This window comes from Mya arenaria, chromosome 14 (genome assembly GCF_026914265.1).
Source record: "Mya arenaria isolate MELC-2E11 chromosome 14, ASM2691426v1".
Taxonomy (NCBI): Eukaryota; Metazoa; Mollusca; class Bivalvia; order Myida; family Myidae; genus Mya; species Mya arenaria.
The window spans coordinates 31439790-31466026 of NC_069135.1; the positions used below are offsets into that span (position 1 = coordinate 31439790).

The 26237-nt window shown below is 36.4% G+C and overlaps 3 protein-coding genes and 1 pseudogene across 3 annotated transcripts; 2 read left to right on the forward strand and 2 right to left on the reverse strand.

Moving 5' to 3' along the window:
• The first annotated feature begins 590 nt into the window (after positions 1-590).
• On the forward strand, positions 591-6287 carry LOC128217669 (protein transport protein Sec61 subunit alpha). The gene is made up of 12 exons (XM_052924973.1): positions 591-721; positions 1119-1186; positions 1547-1691; positions 1880-2011; positions 2317-2426; positions 2742-2895; positions 3288-3448; positions 3680-3820; positions 4058-4114; positions 4243-4434; positions 4690-4837; positions 5113-6287. The coding sequence occupies exons 1-12, from the start codon at positions 715-717 to the stop codon at positions 5226-5228; spliced, it is 1431 nt and encodes a 476-aa protein (XP_052780933.1). The 5' UTR covers positions 591-714; the 3' UTR covers positions 5229-6287.
• A 4273-nt stretch (positions 6288-10560) lies between these two features.
• On the forward strand, positions 10561-18863 carry LOC128216518 (uncharacterized). Its single transcript, XM_052923103.1, has 3 exons — positions 10561-10696; positions 13854-13914; positions 15221-18863. The coding sequence occupies exons 2-3, from the start codon at positions 13899-13901 to the stop codon at positions 15685-15687; spliced, it is 483 nt and encodes a 160-aa protein (XP_052779063.1). The 5' UTR covers positions 10561-10696; positions 13854-13898; the 3' UTR covers positions 15688-18863.
• Positions 18864-19711: 848 nt separating this feature from the next.
• LOC128218306 (tripartite motif-containing protein 2-like) lies at positions 19712-22677 on the reverse strand. Its single transcript, XM_052925955.1, has one exon. It carries the CDS (start codon positions 22462-22464, stop codon positions 20443-20445), a length of 2022 nt encoding a protein of 673 aa, XP_052781915.1. The 5' UTR covers positions 22465-22677; the 3' UTR covers positions 19712-20442.
• A 1313-nt stretch (positions 22678-23990) lies between these two features.
• Positions 23991-26064, reverse strand: LOC128216006 (zinc finger MYM-type protein 1-like; annotated as a pseudogene).
• Between the last annotated feature and the right edge of the window lie 173 nt (positions 26065-26237).

Here is a 26237-nt window from a genome sequence, read left to right on the forward strand (position 1 = left end):
CGTAAGGTGTGATTTTATTTATAAAAATCGATAGAGTACAAGGCATAACGATGTAGTTTCAATTTTCAAGTCGATACATTGTGTAGTTTTCATATAAATGAATTTCATAAAGTGGACGTTTAGAAATTTTGTTCAGTGTATATACAGTCGGCATTCGATAATGAAGGAAGACATGTTTTATCACAGTTTACATGCAATCAGCATACAGTAACAAAAGTGCGTGTCTTTGAAATGTAAAGCTATACAAAGCAAAGCAGCCGTTGAAAAAATCAATAGTACAGAATACCCATTTAAGATATATATATTATGTTGAATTAAAAAAGAGCAAAATTATAACACTACCTTTACAAACATGTCATTGTAAGGGAAGTAGCCGTGACTCAAAGAACAATAAAAAATAAGTTTAACGTAACCCTACAATAGTGTAAAATAACCCTGACACGCATTTATTATATTTTTTATTTTCTGTATTCTATCAACGATGAAGCTAAATAATTGTCTATAATATAAATAATCATCCATAATTTCGCCCCTGAAATTCTTTAATCATAAAGATAAAATAAAAACATTCTGGCAAACACGTCAATGTAGTCACGTGATCCTTCCTTCAAAATCTCACTTCCGGCTGTACACAGGACCAAGTGATCAGGGAAGAAAAGTCCCTGATTTATATTAAATAACTGAGGACAACAGGGTGCAGACCCTTTTGACAAGATGGGGAGTAAGTATATTCTTTGTTCCATGCTAATTTGCATGCAATCTACCCGTAGTTTTTGTGAATTTATTCATTTAATATTTTTACCGGCTGCCACGTCGGACATTTAACTTGGTGGGTGGGGTTAAGGAATATTTACAAAAGATTTACTTAAAGCATTGATGTTTTAATACAAGTTGATTCTATTAACCTCACAATCTTTCAAACTAAATATTTACTTAATACTGGTTGTGTGATTTTCTTGAAGTATCGTTATGAATGAGAATAAAAAATAAATTAGAAGCAGACGAAAAACATATGGTTTTGTTTCAACATCAGAGAACATTATTCAAGATCTATATGTAATATATATATATATATATGAATGAACAACATTTACTTATAAATTTCATTTTCTTTTCAGTTAAATTTTTGGAATTCATAAAGCCATTCTGTGCAGTACTGCCAGAAATTGCCAAACCTGACAGAAAGGTAAGTTGTAGAATTTTCAGTTGATGATTTAACTGCATAGTTCATAATGTTTATGGTGTAGCAGTGCTTCAATAAAAAAGTCAACAAACATTGCCTTGAATATAATCAACCCCAAATTATTTAACTTTTAATTGTGTGGTACACTGATTATATTAATGTTAGCCATACTTGTTCATACTTATTCTGATTTCAAGTATATGGCCCAATTCTAAATTCAAAAATGGCCACTTTTTCACATAAGCAAATCTGAAGCACAATTTCTAACAATTTTTAAAAGTCTAATATTGTTTTTAAATCTCACAATTAGAATACCATGTTGATGATTTTTCCACTTTTTTATACTTTAATTCTTAATTTTAGATTCAATTTAGAGAAAAGGTGCTATGGACAGCTATCACACTCTTCATTTTCTTGGTTTGTTGCCAAATTCCCTTGTTCGGCATCATGTCGTCGGACTCTGCAGATCCATTCTACTGGCAGAGAGTTATTCTGGCTTCTAGTAGAGGTATGACATATATTTCAATTCCTTTCATCAATTATTTTTTTAATTACAAGTGTCGACTAGAGAACTCATCAATTAAATAGTCTTATATCTCATAAGCCTTATTTTTTCTGATGAAATAGTGTATTTGTTTGTTTTAGTTTCTAGCATGTTTTAAAGAAGTTCATGTATTGTGTTCTTTCTGTTAACAGGAACCCTTATGGAGTTGGGTATTTCGCCAATCGTGACATCTGGTCTCATTATGCAGCTGCTTGCTGGAGCTAAAATCATTGAAGTTGGTGATACCCCCAAGGACAGGGCTCTCTTCAATGGTGCCCAGAAATGTAAGTTTGTGTTACTACTGTAATTGAAAAAAGTACAGTTCAAGTTAGATATGCAAATAATCTACTACTTAAAGGTTTTGGAAATATGTGCTTCTCAGGTGGAACAAAAATAGTCCAGCACAATTCACTATCTGGATATTGGAAACTGCAAGATTAAAAGCACACATTTATAATTAGTGAAAACATGGAAGTTTTAATACAAGACTTAAGAAATGGTATGTAAAAAGCCAGATAAAGGTAGCTGTGCATTAAAGAAATAATGCTGCCTTAACCAGCATAAGATTCATGAGTTCACTATGTTTCAGTATTTGGTATGGTGATCACTGTGGGACAATCCATTGTGTATGTGATGACGGGAATGTACGGAGATCCAGCAGAAGTTGGTGCCGGAGTCTGTCTTCTCATTATCATTCAGGTAAAATCTAATGTTGCATTATATACCGATTTTTATCTCTTATATTTGTTCCACTGTTGATTCATTTTTGGTACCCTCTTATTTATTTGCTTATTTGGCCAATTCTAAACAACTTCTAATGGTAGTTGATACAAGGTTTTGAGTAAGGCTATTCTTCGCCAGTAAAACAACACACTTTCAAGGAAAGTGAATTGGGATGGTTCTGTATGTATGCAGGGACATTTTTATGTGGCGTGTTAAAACATAATTGATTGACAAATTGCTTTTTAAAGTTATTCTTAAGAATAAATATAAATGTTTTCCATTGTCTTGCAGTTGTTTGTTGCTGGTCTGATTGTGTTGTTACTGGATGAGCTCCTGCAGAAAGGCTATGGTCTAGGCTCAGGAATTTCTCTCTTCATTGCCACAAACATTTGTGAAACCATCGTGTGGAAGGCTTTCAGTCCTGCTACAGTGAACACTGGCAGAGGTTTGCACTTTCAACTCATTAAAAAACTCTAGGGTAAATACATTTTCCTGAACAATGGACAGTTCTGGTCATTTTTGCTGCAACCAATATTGCATTTAACGGTACTTGTAGAACAGATAAGCAAATAATAGAATCATTTTTTATGAATATTTATAATGTAAAAAGTATTTAAACCGTGTATATATATTTTTTTATATTTGAAAAATCATATATAATTTTACCATTCAAAAGCCAGCAGTTTTTTATACCATAAGAAAGCTGATGTTTTCTTACTGTTTTGTACTTACATGAACTTTACACTTTTGTTATTGGACAAAATTCGGTGGTTTTGTGATTTCTGTGAATGATCAAAGAGTTATGTGACCAATTAATTTTACTGTTCAATCCTTCAGGTACGGAGTTTGAGGGCGCAGTTATCGCTCTGTTCCATTTGTTGGCCACAAAACAAGACAAAGTGAGAGGTCTGCGTGAGGCTTTCTACAGACAGAACCTCCCCAATCTGATGAATCTGATGGCAACTATCTTCGTATTTGGTGTGGTCATATACTTCCAGGTATGCATACTGTTTACTTTTGCAAGCTTTTAATATTGGTCAATAAATACACCAAAACAATTACACATAAAACTTATTTGACATTGTATGTATGTTTTAAATGTGAAAATTTGCATTCTTTATTAGATAACTTAAGAGATAGAATAATATATACAGAAGTCTTAATTGTTACAGTCTAGTTAGTCAGCATCACATTGGCACTATTACAATAGATGCAACCTCACTTTTCAGGGATTCCGTGTGGACCTGCCCATCAAGTCAGCCCGCTACCGTGGCCAGTACAGCTCCTACCCGATCAAGCTCTTCTACACCTCCAATATTCCCATCATTCTCCAGAGTGCCCTTGTGTCAAACCTCTACGTTATCTCACAGGTGAGGAGATGTTTCAACTTGTAGTTAAATATGTTACATAAGAATGTCTTCAATACTTGCTTTCTTTTTTCAAAGAAATTATGTGTATTTCTTTAAATGTTTGGAAATATGCTGCTTACATATATACCCTTGCACTATCAAAATATAATGTGTACAGCTGCATGAATGGTGTTGATTTCATAGGTTATTAATATAATGTCGACTTTTTATACATGTTCTTTTTTCTTTGGTTTTCAGATGTTGGCTACCAAATTCCATGGAAATTTCTTTATCAACTTGTTAGGAGTCTGGGCTGTAAGTATAATTCTGATTACATGTAAAGAATTCATTCTTTGCATTGCAATAAACAATGTTAAAAAGAACTTTTGCAATCTCTATAATATCACAGTATTTATTTATATTACTTTCAACAATCATTACAGGATGTAAGCGGAGGTGGCCCAGCCAGGTCATACCCCATTGGAGGTCTCTGTTACTACCTCTCACCACCCGAAACACTTGGGCACGTTGCAGAGGATCCCATCCACGCCACACTCTACATTGTTTTCATGCTGGGATCGTGCGCTTTCTTCTCAAAAACCTGGATTGAGGTGTCTGGATCTAGTGCCAAGGATGTAAGTTTTTTTTAATTGATTAATATTTATCAGCCCAAATTCTCAATTACAGGTTTTCATTATGATTGAATTCTATGGAGACTAGAATAATAGGGGGAAAATGCTCTAAAAGACACTTTTCTGTTATGTAAGTCTTAGTAACAGAAAATGGCAACTAAAAAATTAGATATTTTAGAAAAAATCTGGTCTACCTTTGTCGATTTCTTCATAAGCATAACAATGTCTTAACTAATTTATATTGATTTCTGCCCCCAGGTTGCAAAGCAGCTTAAGGACCAGCAGATGGTAATGCGAGGCCACAGAGATGCCTCTATGGTGAAGGAGCTCAACCGATACATCCCCACCGCTGCTGCCTTCGGAGGTCTCTGTATAGGAGCACTGTCTGTCATGGCCGATTTCATGGGTACGTTGCTATTAGAAGTGCTTTGTTAACAATTGCTTTTCCGTATTTAATTAGATAAAGCTTATGCTTATTATCTTCAAATTTTGAACAATTTTAAAAGTATGTTATGTTTTAATTGATGCTACTGCTAGATTAAATATACTCAGTATTCTAGGCCAGGGATGCAGAATGATTTTTCTAACACAATGTTTACTGTGCAGAAGATACGTAATTTAAACAGAATCAGTGATAAATAGTAATGAGCATATTGTTTATATGTCAATTCACTCTTTCAGGGGCCATTGGTAGTGGAACTGGTATTTTACTGGCTGTAACAATTATCTACCAGTACTTCGAGATCTTCGTCAAAGAACAGAGTGAAATGGGAGGAATGAGCACTCTGCTGTTTTAAACATGACCCTCCTAGTGTAGCTTATAGACATTTAAATTATAAATTTGTGTTTTATCAGTTTCCAAACATTAATGTTGGCAATGTTTATGCATTGAAATATATTATTGAAATTAATTTTTTGGATCTACCAATGAACTGGTTTGTGAAGTATAAGACGTGAAAATGGACATAGATCGTGCATCAGAATTGAATTCATTCCTTGTTTGTATAGTTAATTGATGGTTGAATGGTTGTAGATTGGAAACTGATGAACATGTTTCTCATTTTGGAATGATGTAAATTTTATGCGATGTAAGTTTTACTTGTTAATTCTTAACTGTTGTGTTGAATGTTCTACATGTCTGGTATATATGGTTCGTCGATCACATTCATTTATTCACTAGTCACAAAATAGGCTGACCAGTTCATTACTAATATCATTGTACATGTGTAGAATAAAATGACCCAAAGTCAGGAATTCATGTAAAATTTTCAGACAGTTCATTTCAATATTTAAGTAGTCTAAAAGAAAAATTAAGATATAATGTTGAATTTTTAGTGCTAATTTACAGGTATATGCCATTTTTGCATTATTGGAAAGTGTGAATACTTTTTGTACAGCTGACAAATAAAAATTGTATTATAGCATTCATTCCCCATTTGTTCAAATTGATCTGTTGTGGTCGGAAGTGAGTTGTTTTTACTTGACTATATTGTTTAGGGTCTTGAGGCAATAAAGTATGTAATATAATAGACAAGTGACAATTCATATGATTTCAAGACAAGTTGAAGGGGCCTGAAGCCATTTTAGTTATGGTATTGTCATGATGATCGATGGATTGACAGGCTAGACAAGTGTGAGAAGATGGTTCAAAAGATAAAGCTTTTAAGATGTACTTACTGTTTAAATTATTGACACATTTCGCTGTAAAGCTATCAATGAATTATAATTTATTGGGAAAAAAATATGACACACGAGTTTTTCCCTCCCAAAAAAAGATATTTGTGTAGTATGCCCAGGTTTATGGATTTTATATGTAATATAGAAAATTGAAAAATGAATAAAAATATACAAACAAATTTTGTTTTGTGTTTTTTGTGGTAAAAGTAGTAGTATGAAACATTGACTAGTTATTTCGTTAGAAAAGATTAAACCTCCATATCAATGCTATCTTGTAATCAATAGATTAAAATGTTCTGTAATTAATGACAAGAAATTGAAAAGGTTTGGGTGAAACTTTGAACTATCGTACACTTTAAATACCAATGTTCAGATTGACATAGCCCTGTAAAAAAAATAATGTGCGAGTCGTTTTAATATAGGGAAACGACTTATTAAGTAGAAAGTTCAAGAGACTATTTAAATTGGTAAATGTGTACTGTCAAATAATTTGTGCAATATAAAGAAAATGATTATAACACAATATGTTGTATATAGCAAACATAATTGAGCTCTTGCAACTTGAAAACCCTTCGGGTCCGGTGGAAACTAGTGTCTGTGAATATGTTGGCTATGAATCACAACACAATACGACCTGTAAATCCAAATATCAAACTCCAAAGCATTCGCTTAGGGTTCTCGACCAAGTTCTTTATCATTTTCCGAAATACATGGGGTTTTTTAAATATTTGTCGTAAAACATTTAATCACTACTTTAAAAGTTTAGATAAACCATGTCATTTTTTTCAATAATGGCCGGTACAGGCTACCTTTATCATCGGTGAGCGATTCTAATTCAGAACACCCAAAACTCAAACAGAGCTTTCAAGAAGATATGTCGAATTATATACGTTTTGTACTAAATACTGTATTTTCAAGTATTGTGTTTGATGTTACCAGACTCACTGAGCCGGAGAGGCTGGGTTTCGTACTGGATTTTTAACAATGAGCATTATATATCTACTCTGCAAAGTGTGGCATTGAAATCTATGCGTTGATTTCAATGGGGTATTTGATGGATCGACACCACAAACTGTTCGCACGTGATGGAAATGGGGTTGAAGCATCCATGACTGAAACTGTGCAGATTTTAAAATACAAAGGGACATAAGCATGAAGATATTTTTCATTTATCCATAAATAGGTTGTCACCCTTTTTAGGTTGAATAAGGCTGCCCCAATCGGAACTCCTCGGCTAGTATCAAGATATATCTCGAAGCTTGCCGGAGATGGCCGAGTTGTTACGATTGAGGCTGCCCTACATCCGCGTTTTAAATAGTGGCATTTTGTTTCTGGGAATTTTTATTCAATCTTCTTATAACCTTTCAAGTGTGTCTGAGAAAGAGGCGCTTATGTTATGTACTATTTGGCACTTATATATTATTCTAAGAAGATTTCCTCTTTATGTTGAAATAAGCAATCATGTCACTGTTTTATCATGACCCTTGGTTTGTTCAGTCGCGGGGTTTGTTTACATATGTTCAGTCGTGGACCGATATCGGTCACATATGTTAAATAATAAAATATACATATAAAAATCAAATATTTTATTCAAAACAATGTTATTCCTCTGAAATATCTCTTTTGCCGCAAACACACAGGCCAAACAAAGAGTTTCTTATTTTGTCAACAATTCTTTTCTTCTTCTGTTTTGGAGCAACTTTGCCCGTGATATTATCATTGGTTTCAACCTCGACAAAGTTATCATTGTCTTCGAATGCGATTTCATCATGTACTATACGTAAGTTTTCCTTCGTTAAATTGATACTATTTAAATCAAATGGCTGCATTTCATTTTCGTCTGAGCCTGTAGATGTGAAATCTTTGTTTTCCAATGCATACATAATTTCTTCAGGTCCAGATGACTTCTTATTTTCTTTTGCTGGGGCTTTCCACCCGTCTTGCTGAACTCCACCAATGTTTGTGCTAGCAGATTCCAACCCTATACGTTCATGGATAACGGTCGGTGACTTGGCTGCAACGTGCAACTCATTTGGTTGTTTTCATAATCGGCTCTATCCAAAACTCGACACGAGAACTTTGAAAATCTGGCACCTCAAAGAGTTGAACGCTCTCAGCGTCCTTAAGGTTTGCGATGTCGAACTTTTCTGTCGGTGCACCAATGTGGAGAAGTGAGCGCAGATCGATTCCTGACGGCTTTGGCGGCGTAAATTTCGGAAGGAGCGGCTGAATGGACTGACAAACCACCTCGGACTTTGGGCGGACACGGCTCACTGCCTCGCTCTTCCAACTGTCGGGATGTTGCGGGATCTCTTGGTCTGAAACGATTAACATTATATGCTTACTTGATAAACCTTACATGTATTTCATACTGCACTGAAATAAAAAAAAAGCGCGTGTTAAGCAAAATAATAAATGAAGACAACCCGGGTGGTGGTTTTTTTATTATAAATAAATTGATAATTAAACAAACCTTTCTTCCGAATTAGCTGTGGATGCTTTTTCCATGCAAATTCGTCTACCACCAACTCCTCGTAGACTTTATTCTTTGTCTGCTCCCGGAGCGTTCTTCGTACCATCTCTTCTTTCTGTATCAGTTCTTGCAGTTTGAATTCTTGCTTAATTCTTGATGCAAACTCTTCGAAGTCGTCGGCGTTTCGCAGCCTCCCGGTGTAATACAAGGAGTTAGTGATGCTCATATTTCAAAATAACACAGGATAAATGCTTTTGAAGCTGTATAGCTACAATTAAGCTATGGCGAATATGTGCTTCTATGACAATGACGTTACTAGACGTCACATAGTAAGCGTTACGTCATAAGACCCTTGTATCATAGCCAATCAAAAAGATCGGACGCAGATATAATCATTGTACATACAACTGAGGTTGCATTATTGTGAAATTTGACTGAAATCTCACACATGTAGAAGTAACTCATAAACTGCCGTTAGAGTACAAACTTGTTTGTCATGGAGGCAATTTAGGAACTTATCCCTTTTACCATTGATCTTACTTCTTTAAATTTTCGTTCACCTCTTTCAAAATGTTGAACATATCATGGGAGGTCACAGGTTATTTCGTGAAAATGTTTCGCAGTTATGACTCTAGCTTAAGTACACCATACAATCAGGCCATTTCAAAAGCGAAAAAGACTACAATGTAGCTGCATGGGCAGGAATTGGACAAGGCAGAAAAGGTTATTAGGCCGAGTTGACCCGACACCCTTGATTATCCGAACCTTGATTATCATTATCGATACTATACTCACAGCAAAGTCCTATGAATAATTGAGCTAAAGGTCTGTAAACATATTAAAGAATATACAGAAAATAAAAGGCCATGTTGACGTTAGTTACACTAATGAGCGGTCAGGTCGAGTCTGCCATAGTGAAAAATCGTCAAAAGACTCGTTGACGGCCAGGTGCACTAATGATGAGGTATATAAAGAAGAAATCCAAAAGAAATGCGCCTACGGAGCGGGAGGTCGTGGGTTCGATCCCGGGCCGCGTCATACCGAAAGACGTTAAAAGTTGGTATAAGTAGCTCCCTTGCCTGGCGCTCGGCATCTTAAGGGTAGTATTGGAATAGTAGTGTACTCAGTACTGGTTCAACCCAGGAAAGTTGAATCCCGTGTATCGGTGCTTTACACCGAGCACATTTAAGAAGCAAGCGGTCTCTTCGCAAAGAGCTAGGGTATCTCTTGTCATGATCTCACTCTGTTACTTCAAGTCTTCCAATGTCTGGATTTGACTGCGTACGTATTGCTGTCACTTCTATCTCATGTCACCCAGTATGGCATTTTAGGTGGAACGCGACTATGAACGAATTTTCAAGTTACTGTCTGAAAATTGGTATACGAATAGAAAAGCATATGCCCAGTTATAGGAACTGTTTTTACTTTTTCAATATTCAAAACAGTTTTGAAACTACGACTCTTCAAAGTATACCACTGACGTCAATTTTGAGACGTCTGTCATATTTTTTTTGCGTTCCAGCTACAATAACCGACAGTTTCATCAATTCTTCGTTTACCGCTATGAAATTTCAACCTCAAGTGCGTCTTGTGAAAACGTTCACGCACATATATTTTTCATTCTCTTGTTTTACGTTGTTTATTTTAAATTCGTCTATAACGTCATTTTTCGCGGGTAAAACAGCGTCGTCAAGCCATAATGCAGCCAATGTTGTTGAGTTTATAAAGTTCTGCTCGCGCCCTCATGATAATGGCTGCATTCTGGCTTGACCCCGTCACATCCCCAAGTGTGACTTAAACAGAATTTTGAAGTCAAAGGGGGAGTTTTACGCCCATTGGTTGATGGGATATATGCAGCCAATGGGCGCGGGCAGACCTTGATAAACTCAAATAAACAAACAAACGAAATGCATTTGGAACCACATCGTTTGTACCGTAGTTCCCTATACGTGTTTCCGAGGTAAACACTTGTAAAGGGAGACTAATCCGTTTGTCAGCGAGTTGTTGCAAGTTCCAATTCGTAAACATTGTGTTTATTTTGGTGAATCTGTCACAATTTTAACCATATAATACATGCGGAGCCGACGGTGGAATCTGTGTCGTTAATTAAATAGTGTAGGTATTTGTACTTATTGCTGCCCTTCCTGTTTAGTTTAGTGTTACACTAGATTGTATTAGATAAAACATTTCGGATAGAAGATTTCGGACAAAGAGTGACAGATGTTTTCTGGTCTTGTATTTTCCTAACATTCGACATGTTCTCTATTTGAATGTTTATCTTTTTTTCTAGGATACCTTTGTAACTGAAACATTTTCAATGAAATAAATTAAAAGTGTATGTAGGTCAATCTTCAAAAAAGGAGAATTTCCATAGATGGTAAAGTTGTCAGGACATTACGGACCAGACATAACGGGCCATATTTGAGAACATTACGGGCGATATTTAGGGACATTTCGGGCCATATTTGTGACCATAATGGGCCATGATTTATAATTATACTGACAGTTTGTTTAAAATTTATAACATACCATTTTGGGGGGCACTATATATGGACCATGCTTAAAATTAAGATGGATCATAAATATATTACTTCCATTTTTTTCCAAACGACTTTAAATTAGGATAATGAGAATGGTTTCATGTGTTCTGGATCAAATTGGTAGAAAAAACATCAGTGGGGACTCAGTTCGCTCAGCATTATGATGCAGCCCTGAAAGCACTTAATTATGTTAAGCAAAAAGCCAGTTGTTAACAACACATGAATTAACCTTAACCAGGGATGTTTAGTATGTGTTCTGCAGGTATGATAATTATACAAGCTGTGTGCCGCTTTGAAGCTGACACACTTCTTGACATTGCGGAGGCATTTGCTCACATCATCTGGGACCTTTGTCGCTTTCCAACCTTTTTTCAGAAACCTTTCGCAGTATTAAATGGAGCTAAACTACGTGGGATTGGTGTGGTAGCCATGTCAGGTCAATTGGCTAAGTCTGTGACTTAATTGCCTAGGATTGGAGTGATGGCCATGTCTGGTTCATTGGCTTTTCTATCCTATTGAGGATGTTGACCTTGTCTGTAAGGTCCGCGTGCACATTTTTGTTCTCTTTTATTAGTGCTATTCCATTTTTGTCCTTTCCTAGGGAGTTCATTCATACCCACAAGCGTTTCTGTTTACCAGCCTTGTTGTTATAAGTTATAACGTATGTTATCAAAACCAATGATAGTTTCATTGTAGACTAGTTGGAGGCTCTCTCAGGTTTGGTGTCCTGGCTTTTATCTTCCTGTATATGGCGATATCCTGTGTTATCTTCTTTGCCTTCTGCCATATTAATACAATGTAGTGTGTTTCAACACAGTGATCCATCCGTTTAAGACAAGATTCTTGCTGATCCATGACTTTGTTTTCTATGCTGAGTTTTTTCCGAGGGATATGCTGTGCTGGTCGTTTTCTGAGGGAAGCTGGCGAAGAGTATTTTTAAAGTTGGTTATGTCTGAAGTGGAAATCTGGTGTCGTAGGTCTTGGCGTAATCCAGCCCATTTGTACGGGAAAACATTCCGTTTGGTGAAAGGTTTGGTAAGATGTCACAGATATACGATTCAATGAAAATTGCTGAGGAGAGCCTTAATTATTCCATCGTTATGCACATGCCTCTGCTTAAAACTGTATATGAGTTGTACGTAGTTAGTTTGATCGACGCTTGTTTATACCCGAAGAGAGGCATATCTATGGCGTGTCCGCGTGTTTGTCCGTTACTAACGTGTTTCAGCTGCAACTTACCCAATTGCATTCGAATTTAGATCAAACACTATAGAAATGTACAGCAGCATGGAAAGATGTGTCACACAAACTGTTCGTGCCGTCGACTCAAAAAGACAAGCTCACACAAGGTCAATTGGCTATCGCTCCAACAAGGTGTGACATTTTGGCGGTTTCACACTTTCTCGCGACTGTTTTTGTTCAATGTAATATTTTTAATGAGATTTCAAAAATATCCTTCATTGAATAACATAATTAAAACGGTCATTACCTAGGAAAGTCATGATATCTTAAAAAAAAATCCACCACTGTTTATTCCTATAACCGAACGAACCATTAAAAGCTAACTCTCTCGACGTGAGCAATTTAGTCTTGCAATTTGCGCGGCTTGTTCAGCTAATGTTTAAGCAAACGTGGGGCAACGCAAAGAAGAAAATCGTTGAAGCGTCGTTGCTGAGTTGTTTGATTTTGCTACGTAAATTAGTTTGGTTGGTGGTCACCAATCTCCGGTGTCACCAACAACACACGACCACATTCCCGCGTAGCATCGTGCCAACTGGAATGATTAATATAATGTATTATAATCGTGGCGACTTAAATTAATTCAAAGTTTTAAACTAAACTAAGCGTGCACAATTAGTAACGTAAGCTTTATATAAACTCGGATTCTTGGAAGAATAATTGCAATGCCAACATCCCTTATACTTTGTAACGAGTTCCAAAACTCGACTTGAATAGTTCTTTGGCCATGCAACAATTATAGAAAGAAGGAAAACAGCGAATGTTAATTGGTTTGCGGTAATCAGTTAGAATTACATTCAAGATTAGACAAACATTCAGAAACAGCGAATCGTTCGGAAACAAATCAGAGATTATGTGGGATTTATTTTCGCAGCAAGATTCAAAGAACACAGTATGTTAAAATGGAATGTTTATGGAAATGGAAAAAAACAAAAACAAATAAACCACCGATGACTAAATGGATTGTGTATCAATAAAAGTTCAACAGTCGGTACGTTTTAGATGCTTATAGATTCAATATTCAAGATTCACCATATGTGTTAAGCATCTAGTACCATGCTTACTTAAATCAAGCACCTTTTAGGTTTAAACGCAACATGCTTGGGATTTTGTCTACGTAGGAGTTCTGTTATAATCAAGTCGTTTGTACTTGGATCTCCCCGGGAAATATATGCGAAGTGGTATACTGGTAATTACCGACTTCATCAATTTCTCAGAATCAATACAGACACAGGTTATGAATGTTTCCGGGATTGCTCTACAATTGTAACGAAACTATTGTAGACTTAACCTAACACTGACTTGAGAAGATACTTCTTTCGTGTTAAGGCATCACATCACGCGGCAGACGTATATATTATATATATTATTAATTTATGATTGGCGTATATAAATATTGATAAAAAAAATCCATATTGCATCAGGACAAACGTGGAGCTCTACCAAGTATAATGCTTATTATTCAGGCATACAGTTTCAACTTCTTTTTGCAGGGATTTGTTTAGAGGCGAGCGCTAACCAGAACGTAAAGAAACAGGATGACGTTTGACGAAAGTAAGTGATACTTCACTTGATTGGTTTTCATGTATAGTAGCAGTGTTCACGTGTGTTGATGTAAAATGAAACGTTTTAAAATGCTAAGTAATTTGCATACACAATAATTTTTACGAACACCGGATACAATCATGTTGAGTTTAAGTTGCAAGTTTAATCTGTGTAATTGGTTATTTATATTCATTCCCTGTCTGGAGACTTTGTAATGGATTGTATTCATCCGTGCCTTATTTTAGATTTCTTTTTTAATATGTTATATCATAGAAATTACACACTTACTCACACAGTAGTATTCCACGGGAAGTAATGTTTATGTTACACCTTTATCAGCAAATCACTTTTCAATGTTATTCCGGTGTTCTCTCTAAACACGTATCTTCTGGATCTGATGATAAATGTATAAGTGACATTGTGACAACTTCTCTCGAAATGTTCAAAAAGTGTTTGTGGTATAGCCTTGGTATGGTGTTCTCAGGCGGCGTGAACAATTAACCATGGCCATGACTTCAAACAAGTCAGGATATTCCCTCATGAAACTAAGTTATCAGTGACTATATAATATTATACGAGTATTCAGCTTTATGCTGTTAAACTGTTCGAGTAATGGCCCTTGGTCGAATAAAAAAGTACGTTCCCGGTGCTCTTATCAAAGTTTAATATTTTTGTGTCATAGGGATGACTTTACCCGGTGGCGCCCCGTCCGTGTTGTCGTCGATGTCGTCGGCGTCACACTCGCTTCCGATCAGAAACTTGAAAATATTTGGACACGTCGAGTTTTCAATCTTGTTATGTACATTGGTCACGGTCTGTACATGACCATGTTGATTTCTGGGTCAATATCTCAAAGGTCAAGGAGATGGTGACCTTTCCTAGAAAAAATGGGCGCGTTCGTTTCAGATCGGTAACTTGTATACGACTTGGAGTAGAGTCTTCAAACTTGGTATGCTCATTGGTCACGGCCAGTAGATGAACCCTATTTCGGCCAGTAGGTCAATGGTCAAGATCATGGTGACCTTTACTAGAAAAATGATAAGCTCTCCGGGCAGCGAGGAATTATTACTGTTTAATTAGTTAATAACTATTTATTTAAATGATAAACTATTTAGTTAGACGTTGTTACTTCAAGACAAACCACTTGAAGTGCCAAGCTGAATCAGTATCAAATTGATACAACAGTTTTCACGGGATGTATCAGAATATTAATAAACAAGTGTTTTTTACGTGTGGATCATGTATGTACACGTGCGTGTTGGCAAATGTTTGGTCAAATCTTCGCGACAGTGAATATTTCGTTATTTTTTTTCAGATATGAACAAATTTACCCACGAAGTTGAAGAGGCGTTCCATGACGTTGAAGAGGTTTTCCGAGATGTCAAAGATCACATGATACTGTCGGTAAGAAACCATAGCTACATGATAGCCTTGTTTCTTATGAGTCTGACGTCAGCAATTCTTGTGTTCGGGACTATTTATGTGTGGTGTTTTCACCGAGGACACCCGTATCGAGAGGATTACCAGCATATAGAGGAAAAAAACGAAACAGAGGCAGCTGATGAATCAGCTAATGATCAAATGCAACACAAGAAGAAAGCAACAAGTGCTATTCCTAGAGCAAGCCCTGCAAGTGACGTCACTGCTAATAATGACGTCAGTGATCAAGATGGCAAAGTTCGGAAAAGAGTTCCATCTTCTTCTGGATCTAGTATGAACAATAATGACAGCCCTGTAAAGTCTAAAATACCAGTACGAAGACAGACAAGTAAACAATCTTGATATGTATTTGAGTTTGTAATGAGAATTTAATGGTCTTCCGGTTTGATATTCAAGTTACTGCTTACATTTACATGTTTAGTTTTGAGCCCTCATTTTTCAAAGAAAAAACCTAGGTTTTGATAGCGTCGGTGCCATTGTTGTAGACGTGCAAAAATCTTTACCTTGCATGTTGCCATAACTTTAAAACCGTTCCGGATATTCAATTGAAATAATGTACATTTTATGTACCTACATGTATATATAGGCGCATATATTGTAAATCCCATCTCTCTGGTTTTAATTAAAAAAAAACAATTAAATAATTGTCAACGTATGCGCTCAAAATAAAGTATGTATCATTGCAAGAACTATTAGGAAAATGAGGTTTACAATTGCTGGACAAACTATTACTGGTATGATGTGTGATATAGACATTCCATTCACTGTGATTTTCGTATTTAGACGGTACTGTATAACGGCGCATGTGATTTGAACAATCCATATCATTATACATGTAGTTTAATTATACTTAATGTCGTTTTTTTTCAAAACATTGAAGCTGCCCTTTCTTTCTCTTTGCAGAATTTAAACTGAATTGTGTTGTAAACATATCACAGTAAGTCGGATTGAAACAACTTGGCGTACAGCGCGTTGCATTCCTTTTTCTTTGAGATAAAAATTCCTATTCCTGAATTATTTCTAGTCTCTGGCATTTTCTGTAACTGATTAATTGAATGGGGTATAGATAAAAGCACCAAGTAATTTTGGTATTGATTGAGAAATTGTTTGTATGCACACATGTTCACATTGGTGGACTTAGTCTTTATAGATACAGGCCAGGGACGGATTCATGATTTGGCGATAGATGGGGCGCTCTTTGGAAGTACGCTCGCCAGCTTTCAAAAGATTACTAATAATACATAGTTTTAATAAGTTAATCATCAAGTTGGGGCTTGAGGTCGCTCTCAAGGAAAGATTAAGCCATTTTTGTCTGAAATAGTGATTTTGAATGTATTCTTTTCATATCGTTTTTTTGATATTGACTTAAAATGGTAAACATAAACAATTTAAGAGGGGGCGCGCGCCGGGCCCTCCCCCGTCTAATCCACGAATGTATACTAAAAGGTATAACGAAAATGTTTGTATTAAGTCTGGAATAAACTAGCTAAAACAATTGCGCCAGTTTGTATACTTGAAAATAAATGTTGAATTGAAAAACACCACCAGTGTGTGGTTATAGATTTTTTGCAACTGTATAGAATTATTTTATTAAACTATTTGGTCCCTTTAAGTTTCATTGGTCTGGAGAAAGAAGTCATGTTTTCTTACAAAGAAATACGGACTGTACTTAAACTCAATACTTTATGTTTATAATGAACGTATTTTTTTTGCTTAACATCTTACTAGCATGCTTGATTGTACAAAGCATTGGTAATGATTCTGTTGTTTTATTTACATCATTGATCAATTTTCATTTGTAAATATTGGTTGAATGTTCGTATTAATTTTGCTCAAATTAATGATACCTCTAATTGTTAAATATTGTACAAAAAAGAAATAGCATGCATTTACTTTAGTCTGGATTAACTGCCCCTAACCATTGGTTTACAGTAAACAAGGAACCAGACAAACCTCTGCAAATCTGTTAATATTTTTGTCATTGTGGTAAACTACATACAGATCTGAATGTAGGTTGAAATCTCAGAAATATTCTTTAACACCCAACAATTTAGTGTTATTTTTAGCAATTATCTGTCCAAAATTTGTTAATTGATAGCAATAAAATGAATGACTTAAACATATCAATTAGCTGGACTGTGTTTCCAAAGAGTCAAGGGTCGTAGCCATGGTGTCGTCGGCGTGAGTTATGGTCGTTGTAAGTGAGCTGCAAAAACCTGGCCGTTAAACAATTGCAATGACTATCAAAATATGTGCTTGTTTGAGAAAACCGGGTAGGCGTTGGCACTTTTTGCTTAGTTTTTATATAAGTAACACATCACTAACTAACTTGTTATGAATCTTTGTTTATGTATAAATGTGATCTCGTTATGTTTTTGATTGGTTTTTATTCAGGTTGAAACACACTCCATATACACCTTGCAACACATAGTAGAGTATATGTTAGCATTGTTTTGCTTTAAAGAATATATCACAGGATCATATCCCAACATGCTAAGACAGGATAGTTAATTGGCTACACAATAATTAATGTATCATGGGACTAAGAACTTAGAAACTATAGTTGGTGAATTGACTAAAGTGAGGTTAAGTGTGAAATGACCTGGGAAAGCCGATGAAATCCCTGGGGCTTTCCAAGCATCATTTATGTGTCTATCAACCTGAACCACGTCTTCCATATTTGTTGTGTTCAATTTATTTATTGTTAGCTTTTACTTGTTATATAGGTTAACTTGTTTATTCATATATTCTGAGGAATGTGTTTTATTATATTAATGGACCTTGTGAATTATAAAAAAAAAATGTTTGAATAAATAATAAATGTACACAATGCTTAGAGGTTTCACCCGCGCCCATCATTGGAAGCCCTTTAACTGGAAAAAAGTATTTTCTGGGTTTCTTAATAAACTTATCATAATCATTCAAATCCATTACATTTATTTCATTAATACGGAGACTGGTTATGTCCATTTCCTGCAATTTTTATTACCTCTTTTGGTATGATTTTTACAAAAATATTAATTTATTGAAATATTCATATAGTCGAACTAGGGTAGTCACATGCATCTCAGCATTTACTTAGATTAATGTGTTGGAGTTTATGTACAACTTATATCACAGATTTTATAGTATTACAGCAATGTTCACCAATTGGTATTTTGACAATATTTGGCCGGTGTTTTAAAAGAGCCTCCTCTCACAGCTCTCTCAACATATTGATCATGATTTATTATACATTTTAATACGCAAAAAACATTGATTTTGATTTTAAATGAATTTGAATGGATTGATGGTAACATGCTTCTGTATATTTGAAAGAATACTTTTATAATGTGCGCATGTGTTTTGTATGCACGTTTGAGATTATACTCTTCTTACAATTATCATAATTGATTGAATGTGTGCTATGTTATCATAATCAGTTAACTGTTAAGTTTATCCGAAAACCCATTCTAAATGCTTGTGTCTCGTAACAATATATTATTTTCCTATATATTTGTAATAAATCATAAAATCAAGTTGTTTGCATATACTTGACAACCTGTGTCGTCTCTAAATGTTAAAGGGACTCGCTCATGTTTTGTAAAATGCACTTTTTATATGACGAAATCAAGTGTGGCAAATTATCAGGAGTGTTAAAACTAAGATCCTGTCGACTGGAAACGTTCAACAAATGTTGATATATGCTCAAATATTGTCTTTGAAGTCAACGTTTTTGAATAGCTTTAGTAACGCTTTTCGACTTAAAGGCTTAAGTTTAAATTATCCCTCAGCTCATGTAAGAGTCCATTAGGGCGAGCGGTTTTGTTGCCAGACTTCTAATTTTGTCTTGGCTGTACCGGCGTGGGTTCACTCCCCACTTCAACCAGGTTTTTACACTTTAATTGCATTGTTTGTGAAATTTAGGTATCAATGAGTAACATTTGATATTATAATTTCGTGTTTTCAGATGCATTACCGTGAAACAAAATAATGTTGGTCAGAAAACATAAGCGAGTCGCTTTAAGATAAGAGCTTAATAACTTAAATGTTAGTACATCAAACATAGTTTCGTTTTTTACCTCCATTGTATACATGAAATTAAAGACCGTGAAGGAATAAGTTGGCGTTTAATAGTACAACGTATTGAACGCATGTAACACGGGGCCAGAACTAGGTCAATACTTCTTACCTGTCGTATACCTGTAGATCAAGAATTAACCACTGGGATTCAATTCTTACTTTCTAATTTACAAATTTGAACTTTTAGATACTTTAAATGTTTAAACATGGGGTGATTATGATATTTAGCTAATTATTTTCTTACGGGAATGATATGAGAGATGCTTGTTATCAAAAGAATTTGACAAAAAAGTAAATACACGGATTTAACTTTTATTGACAATTCTGTATACATTATATAGACATATGCTACGCAAACTCAGCAATCAAAATGTAATTTAATATACTTTAGATGCCATCTTATCAACGAGTGCACGACAAAATATTCGAAGATCAAAAAGCTCAGATAAAAATTGAGCGAGTGCCACAAATGAAATAGGAAGTTTGACTTTCTAAATCAAATAAACTTTGCCTAAAATGGCTATGAAAGCTCATAGTTTCTAGAAATATATTATAACTTCTCAGAAATATTATCTTGAAAACATGATCGTACTGTGCCATCGTTAATGAGATTGCCCCCAATATTGGTACATGTAGTATGAACTCGATTGCTTATCTTTATAATCGGTCATTCATGAGTTCAAACAAATCACCTCTTGACCAGTTCAACGGTCTTTTAATCTACTCACCAATTCATATATGATATAATCAATTGCGTCATATGAAAAAAAGATATTGTTAAAAAGCCATACAATACTAGCCTATAAATGGATAGATTGTATTACTTATTATTTTAATTTAACTTGTAGCAAATATTTTATCTTATCCATATCAAACACACTACTATATTACAGCTTAAACATTTAGTAACCCTTTCCCTAAATTCATCCATACAAAACAAAACTATATATAACACTGTATTTTTGAACGCTAAGGTAGAAAACACAATGTGCGATAATAGTATATGAACTTGGCACAACCACTTGTCAGAGATGCTCAAAACAAAGAGTAAACTTGTACAGTGCTTTTGTAGGAACCATCGCTCGTCACAAGAAAACGTTCGCCGTATGGATCGAATGCAATCGCTCGTGGGTGGGGCAATCCATCGCAGAGAAGGCGAATCCTTTGACCGTCACATGACATTTGATGTATATCACATGATCCATTCCCACAGACATAAACGCATCCATGATTGTCAGCAGCGATTCCAACGGGAAGTTGCAGATATGACTCACTATGCTTGAAGCGAAAGTCTCCGCCCATTGTTATTCCAATAACCGTGTTGTTGCAATCGTCAGAGACGTAAACATCAGCGTTAAACGGATTCGTAGCAACGTAACTTGGTCTGGAAATAAGACTTTTCCCGTCCTCACCAATCGAGATGTTGCGAACCTCTTCACCGCTTAGAGATATCACCTTCACGACTGCCATACCGTCACCTGGAGTGTCACATGCCACTACGAGATCTTTCTCATAATAGGAATAGGCAATGCCATAGCATTTGCCAGAGGTTGTGAATTGGTCGACCGGTGTAATGCAGTCATTAAGCCCTGATACCATGAGAATTTTCTTATCTTCTGGTAGTGTAACAGCTGCCATTCCACCAGGGATGCACGCAATGTCCCAAGGAGATGAGCTCATCTCCAGCTCACAAAGTAGGTATCCATCTGGTGTAAAGAGCTTTAACTTCTCATTAGCATTGTCTACAAGCAAGATTCTGTCGTCCGGAAGAAATGTTCCACCTGTGACTTCCGCACAACGTTCGTCCATTGCCGAAGTTGCGTCAAAACGTTCAATGATCTTAGCATGTTTCTTAACAAAGGGTGACACAGTAGTTGGTGTTCTGTTGATCTTCACTGAACCTATTTCGTCAAGTGCTAGCAGAACATGCTCTATTTCATAGTTGACTTCAAACTCATAGTCGATATCAAATAAATCAGTTGTCTCTTTTTCAATGACTTCTTCATACTTGTGAAGTTCCTTTTCCATCGTGTGAGCAACAACAAACAGTTCATTATCTGTTCCATGTTCAATTGCTGCTCTAAGAACTCCCATGGAACTGTCTACAGCTTTCTGTAGAAAATGGCATCTGCCTATTTGGTCCGCTAGATCAAGTGTAACTTTCTTGTGAGTTGTTTCAAAGTCTTCTTTAAATATTTTCTCCAGCTCATCCAAGACCTTATTGATCTCGTTTCTTACTTTCTGAATGTTGTTTTGAAAGACGTCTTTGGTTGATTCCAATTTGTCAATAGTTCTTGTCCTGTCCAGTATAATGCACTCGCTTTCTTCGTTGCATTCCTTTAATTTGTCAAGTAGTTTATGTGCTTCTGACGAATTCTTGATTTCTCCCGCGACTTTCTCTATGTCGATGAGATTTTCACAGTCTCTATGCTCTTCTTTAGCACAATCGTCACATGCAACCTTGTTATGGTCCACACAATACAAATTAATTAGTTTACCCCCATGAGGATGACAAGTAGAAACCTCCTCATGGCGCATCGGACCTTTCTGATTTTTTAGCTCAACAATTTGAACAACAGCATGCGTATCGGTGGCTCTTAACACTCTATGATGAGCGGAACAGGACTTGCACAGTGCTTCAGCGCATTCTAAGCACCAATGGTCCGCTGGCTCTGGCTCGCCGATTTTCTGACATGGCGAGCATACATTATCATCCGTGGGGATGTTGTCGTATCCCAGAATACTCAATGTCAGTTGGTTCATGGGAAACATGGCCGCCCACTGCTGTGGGACACTTCCCTTGAGCTGATCCACCCTCATTTGCACGTGCTTGCGGCAAACCGGACACGGAAAACCGTCTCCCGTCCATACGTAAGGCTTGTTGTCAAATATTGATGCTGGTAGCTTGTTGTTAAGTTTCGTACAGATGTCAGATATCTTGACTATATATCCTTCCAAGCAGCGCTCGCAGAACGTATGGAGACAAGGTAGATATTTTGGTTTCTTGTATGTCTCCTTGCACAGAACACACGTTACCATCGCAAGCTTAGAAGGCATTTTTCTCTTCACTTCTTTTCTTAATTTACTTTGCAAAACGTAAACTCTGTAGCATCATTCACACATCCGTAGCTCTTCGTCAATAATTATCTTTACACGATACAACTGTATTTGAGTAACAATCCAATAATTGCTTTAATATTTAATGAGTTTTATATCGTTTTCGTTGCTGTTCGAGAGTGAAAGAGAATTGATAAGCACGTTGTCAGCAATATCGTTCCACAATATTCCATAGGCGATTATCAACTGATCTGCCTACAATACGTTTTGTAATATTAGAGGATCAGATTGAAAGCGTTTAAAGTATAGTTCAGTGTCACGCTTAATCGAAATATTGAATTGTAGTGGAAATCTCGCACAGAATTAACACTAGTAAAATTTAAATCAATTTGCACTCATTCAAAGACCGGATAACGTTTACATTTAAAGTAAAATATACGATGTAGAGTACGAAACTTTGGCTTATTTATTTACCTCGTATGTGACAACCGAAAAATACATGGAAGTCAACAGTAGAATATTTGAACAGCATATTGATCAAAAGTATCTTATCTTTTGGGTTGATTTTAAATCGAAAGAATTAATAGAAATAATTCAAATTGATGTCAATTTTTGTCGATTCTTTCCAAAATAAATAAACATTTAGGGTCTCTGCCAGAATTTATTGTATAAGTGTTATCTTAATGTCACGCTTGGAATGTTTGATATTTATTTATTTATTTATTTATTTATTTATTTATTTATTTATTTATTTATTTATTTATTTATTTATTCATTCATTCATTCATTCATTCATTCATTCATTCATTCATTCATTCATTCATATATTTATTTATTCGTTCGTTCGTTCGTCCGTCCGTCCGTCCGTCCGTCGGTCGGTCGGTCGATCGATCGATCGATCGATCGATCAAATGATTGATTTGATTTTATTCACTCACTCGCTCCCTCACTCCCTCACTCACTCACTCACTCACTCACTCACTCACTCACTCACTCACCCACCCACCCACCCACCCACTCACTCACTCACACTCACTCACTCACTCACTCACTCACTCACTCACTCACTCACTCACTCACTCACTCACTCTATTTATTTATTTATTTATTTATTTATTTATTTATTTATTTATTTATTTATTTATTTATTTATTTATTTATTCTGCAGTAAATGCAAGAAACGCAAGTTTCAAGATACACAATTCTTAATTTAAAGGGATGCGCTCATGTTTTTTTAACCATTTTTTGTCCCGGCTCAGGGGCGTAACTGAGTCATTTTGAAGTGTACTCCCCTACTAGGAGGGTCCGGGGGCATGCCCCACCGGAAAAAAATTTGTGGAAGGAAGCGATTTACTGGCATTTCGTGATTATCCAGGGGCTATATTAACGACATATTTGAGTAGAAAAAATCAAAACAGATTGATTAAATGTTAATATATTGTTTTTCTGATACGCAGTACATATTATTAAACATAATTGATCTCATACATTTTCCCTATTGTGTCTTTCTCAAGCGACATTAAGATTTAAACCTTGAACACAAAGGCAAGGCGTCTGTTTTGCTGGTTAGCAAACTTGTCGACAAAGCGTTCGGCACTGATTTCTCTGTCTTTGTATACATTCATGCGACCAAGACCTGACAGGCGCTCAGTACCCATCGTACTTCTTAGGTATGTCTTGACCCTTCTCATTACCGAAAACGACCGTTCGACTGTTGCCGTAGACACCGGCATGACCATTAAAAGGGTGAGACAGTGTCGAATGCTTGGGTAAAGGGCTTTGCTTGCAAGCGTAATTGATTCCGCTAGAGACGCCGGGGCAGCTGGACGGTCAACCGCCAACGCCGCGTCCGTCCACCACATACGCCACCGCTCACACTCGCGGACAAAAATGGTTTCATCCACATCTATGCATGCGTGGAAGGCTTGGTACACGTCATTGATACTCTCCCGGGGAAGACCGTCATTCTGAATCTACAAAAAAAAAACAAATGTTGCGACATAGGTTTTTTATTCATTAAATAACTCAGTTAACAATAAATCATATACCTGATTTAGCAAACAAATCCAAGGATGTATATGTATGTCAAAAGATACCTTCAATGGAAGCAGCTTTGGGGCACAGAACCGACCATGGCCCTGCATCAAGCGTTTTTCTAATTCTACCAGCAAGTGGTCAACGAAAGGCAAATACATGTTTCTCTTCCAAAATTCGGACGTATTGCCTGGGGCGTTCGGTCGATTTTGTTGACGACCATAACGTCTGGGAGCGGCGGGTATGACGTTAACGTCACCAGCAATGTCCACCGCTTTCTGAAACAGGCTGATCCAGACTTCATCGTCATTTCTCTCCGCCTGAAAGAATTAGGATTCGTAAGGCGCTGCAGATATTATAATGAATTATTATGTACATGCTTACACGTGTGTGCTGAATATTTAACATTTATCATTAAAAATGGTAAATAAAATTTACCTGAAGAAGAACCATAACGCCCCGTGTGTCGTTAGCTGCATGAAGCAAGTCACAGTCCTTCGCCTGTAGCATGTTAGACAGTGGAACTAGGGCTGACAGAAGATGTTCAATCGCCACCAGGGTCACAATAAATTCGAAATTCGTAACTGACAATTTATGTACCGCAGCCTTCTATCCCCTTCATCGGCAAGTCGGTCGAGTGTCGTTACCACGGTCCTACAGGAAACAAAACATTATGTCCATACCAGTATGATGTTTGGATATGCACATAATAAAACAATATGTACGCAATGATTTAATTTTCGACTGTATAATCAAGATTGTGTTATACCTGTATGATACAAGGAATGTGTGCAAAGCGTCCGCACGTGCTGACCAGCGAGTCTCACAAAGTGATCAGAGTCGCGTTCGCTCCGCCATGCCTTCCCTGCTGACATCATCTCCTGCAAGCGTTTCTTGGAATTGAAGTAAGCGTTTTGCGGAATAATTAAAGGCGAATGCCATCTGTTGCACCGTACTCATAAGGTTTCTGGAATAAACCTCTTTGGATGCATGGATGATGACGAGGTTCAAACAATGCGCTTTGCAATGGGTGTATATCGCCTCTGGTATGAGGGATCGAATCCTGGCCTGCACTCCACGATGTATGCCCGACATATTGCTGGCACCGTCGTACCCCTGGCCACGCATTTGATCCGTTTTGACACCTTAAAACGAGTTATGATAAGCATTGTAGAACGTTTTTTAAACAGTAGGTAAGTTTTATTCGTTTTTCTGCTATTTTAATCTTTTATCAAAGACCCTAACACGATATTACATAAGAGAAAAAGGGTACGACACATGAAAATTGCATACAGAACAAAAAGGATATATTTTTATTCTGTATGGAATTTTCACTTGTTAAATTAATCTAAATCTGACGATTATCTAAAGATCATTTGTGCGACTACATATGTGTTACAGAACCATGAAATACTTTCAATAGTTTTGCATACCTAATTTAGTGAGGTTTTCAATGAATGCATTAGCTAATGCCTCTCCAGTGGTAGACTCGCATTTGGAAAACCCGAGGAACTCTTCGTGTATCTCGTCACTCTCTGAATCTACAAAGCGCACACATAGGACCATCTGCTCCATAGTGGCAGCGTCCGTTGCCTCATCCGCCATGAAACCAAATTTTATACGCCAGCGTCGTTACACCTCGCAACGATATCGCCACTTATAAGTTGGCCACAAATACCTATCAGATCATTCTGAATCTTGGGCGATGTGTACCGGGTTCTAGGGTCACCATTTACCAA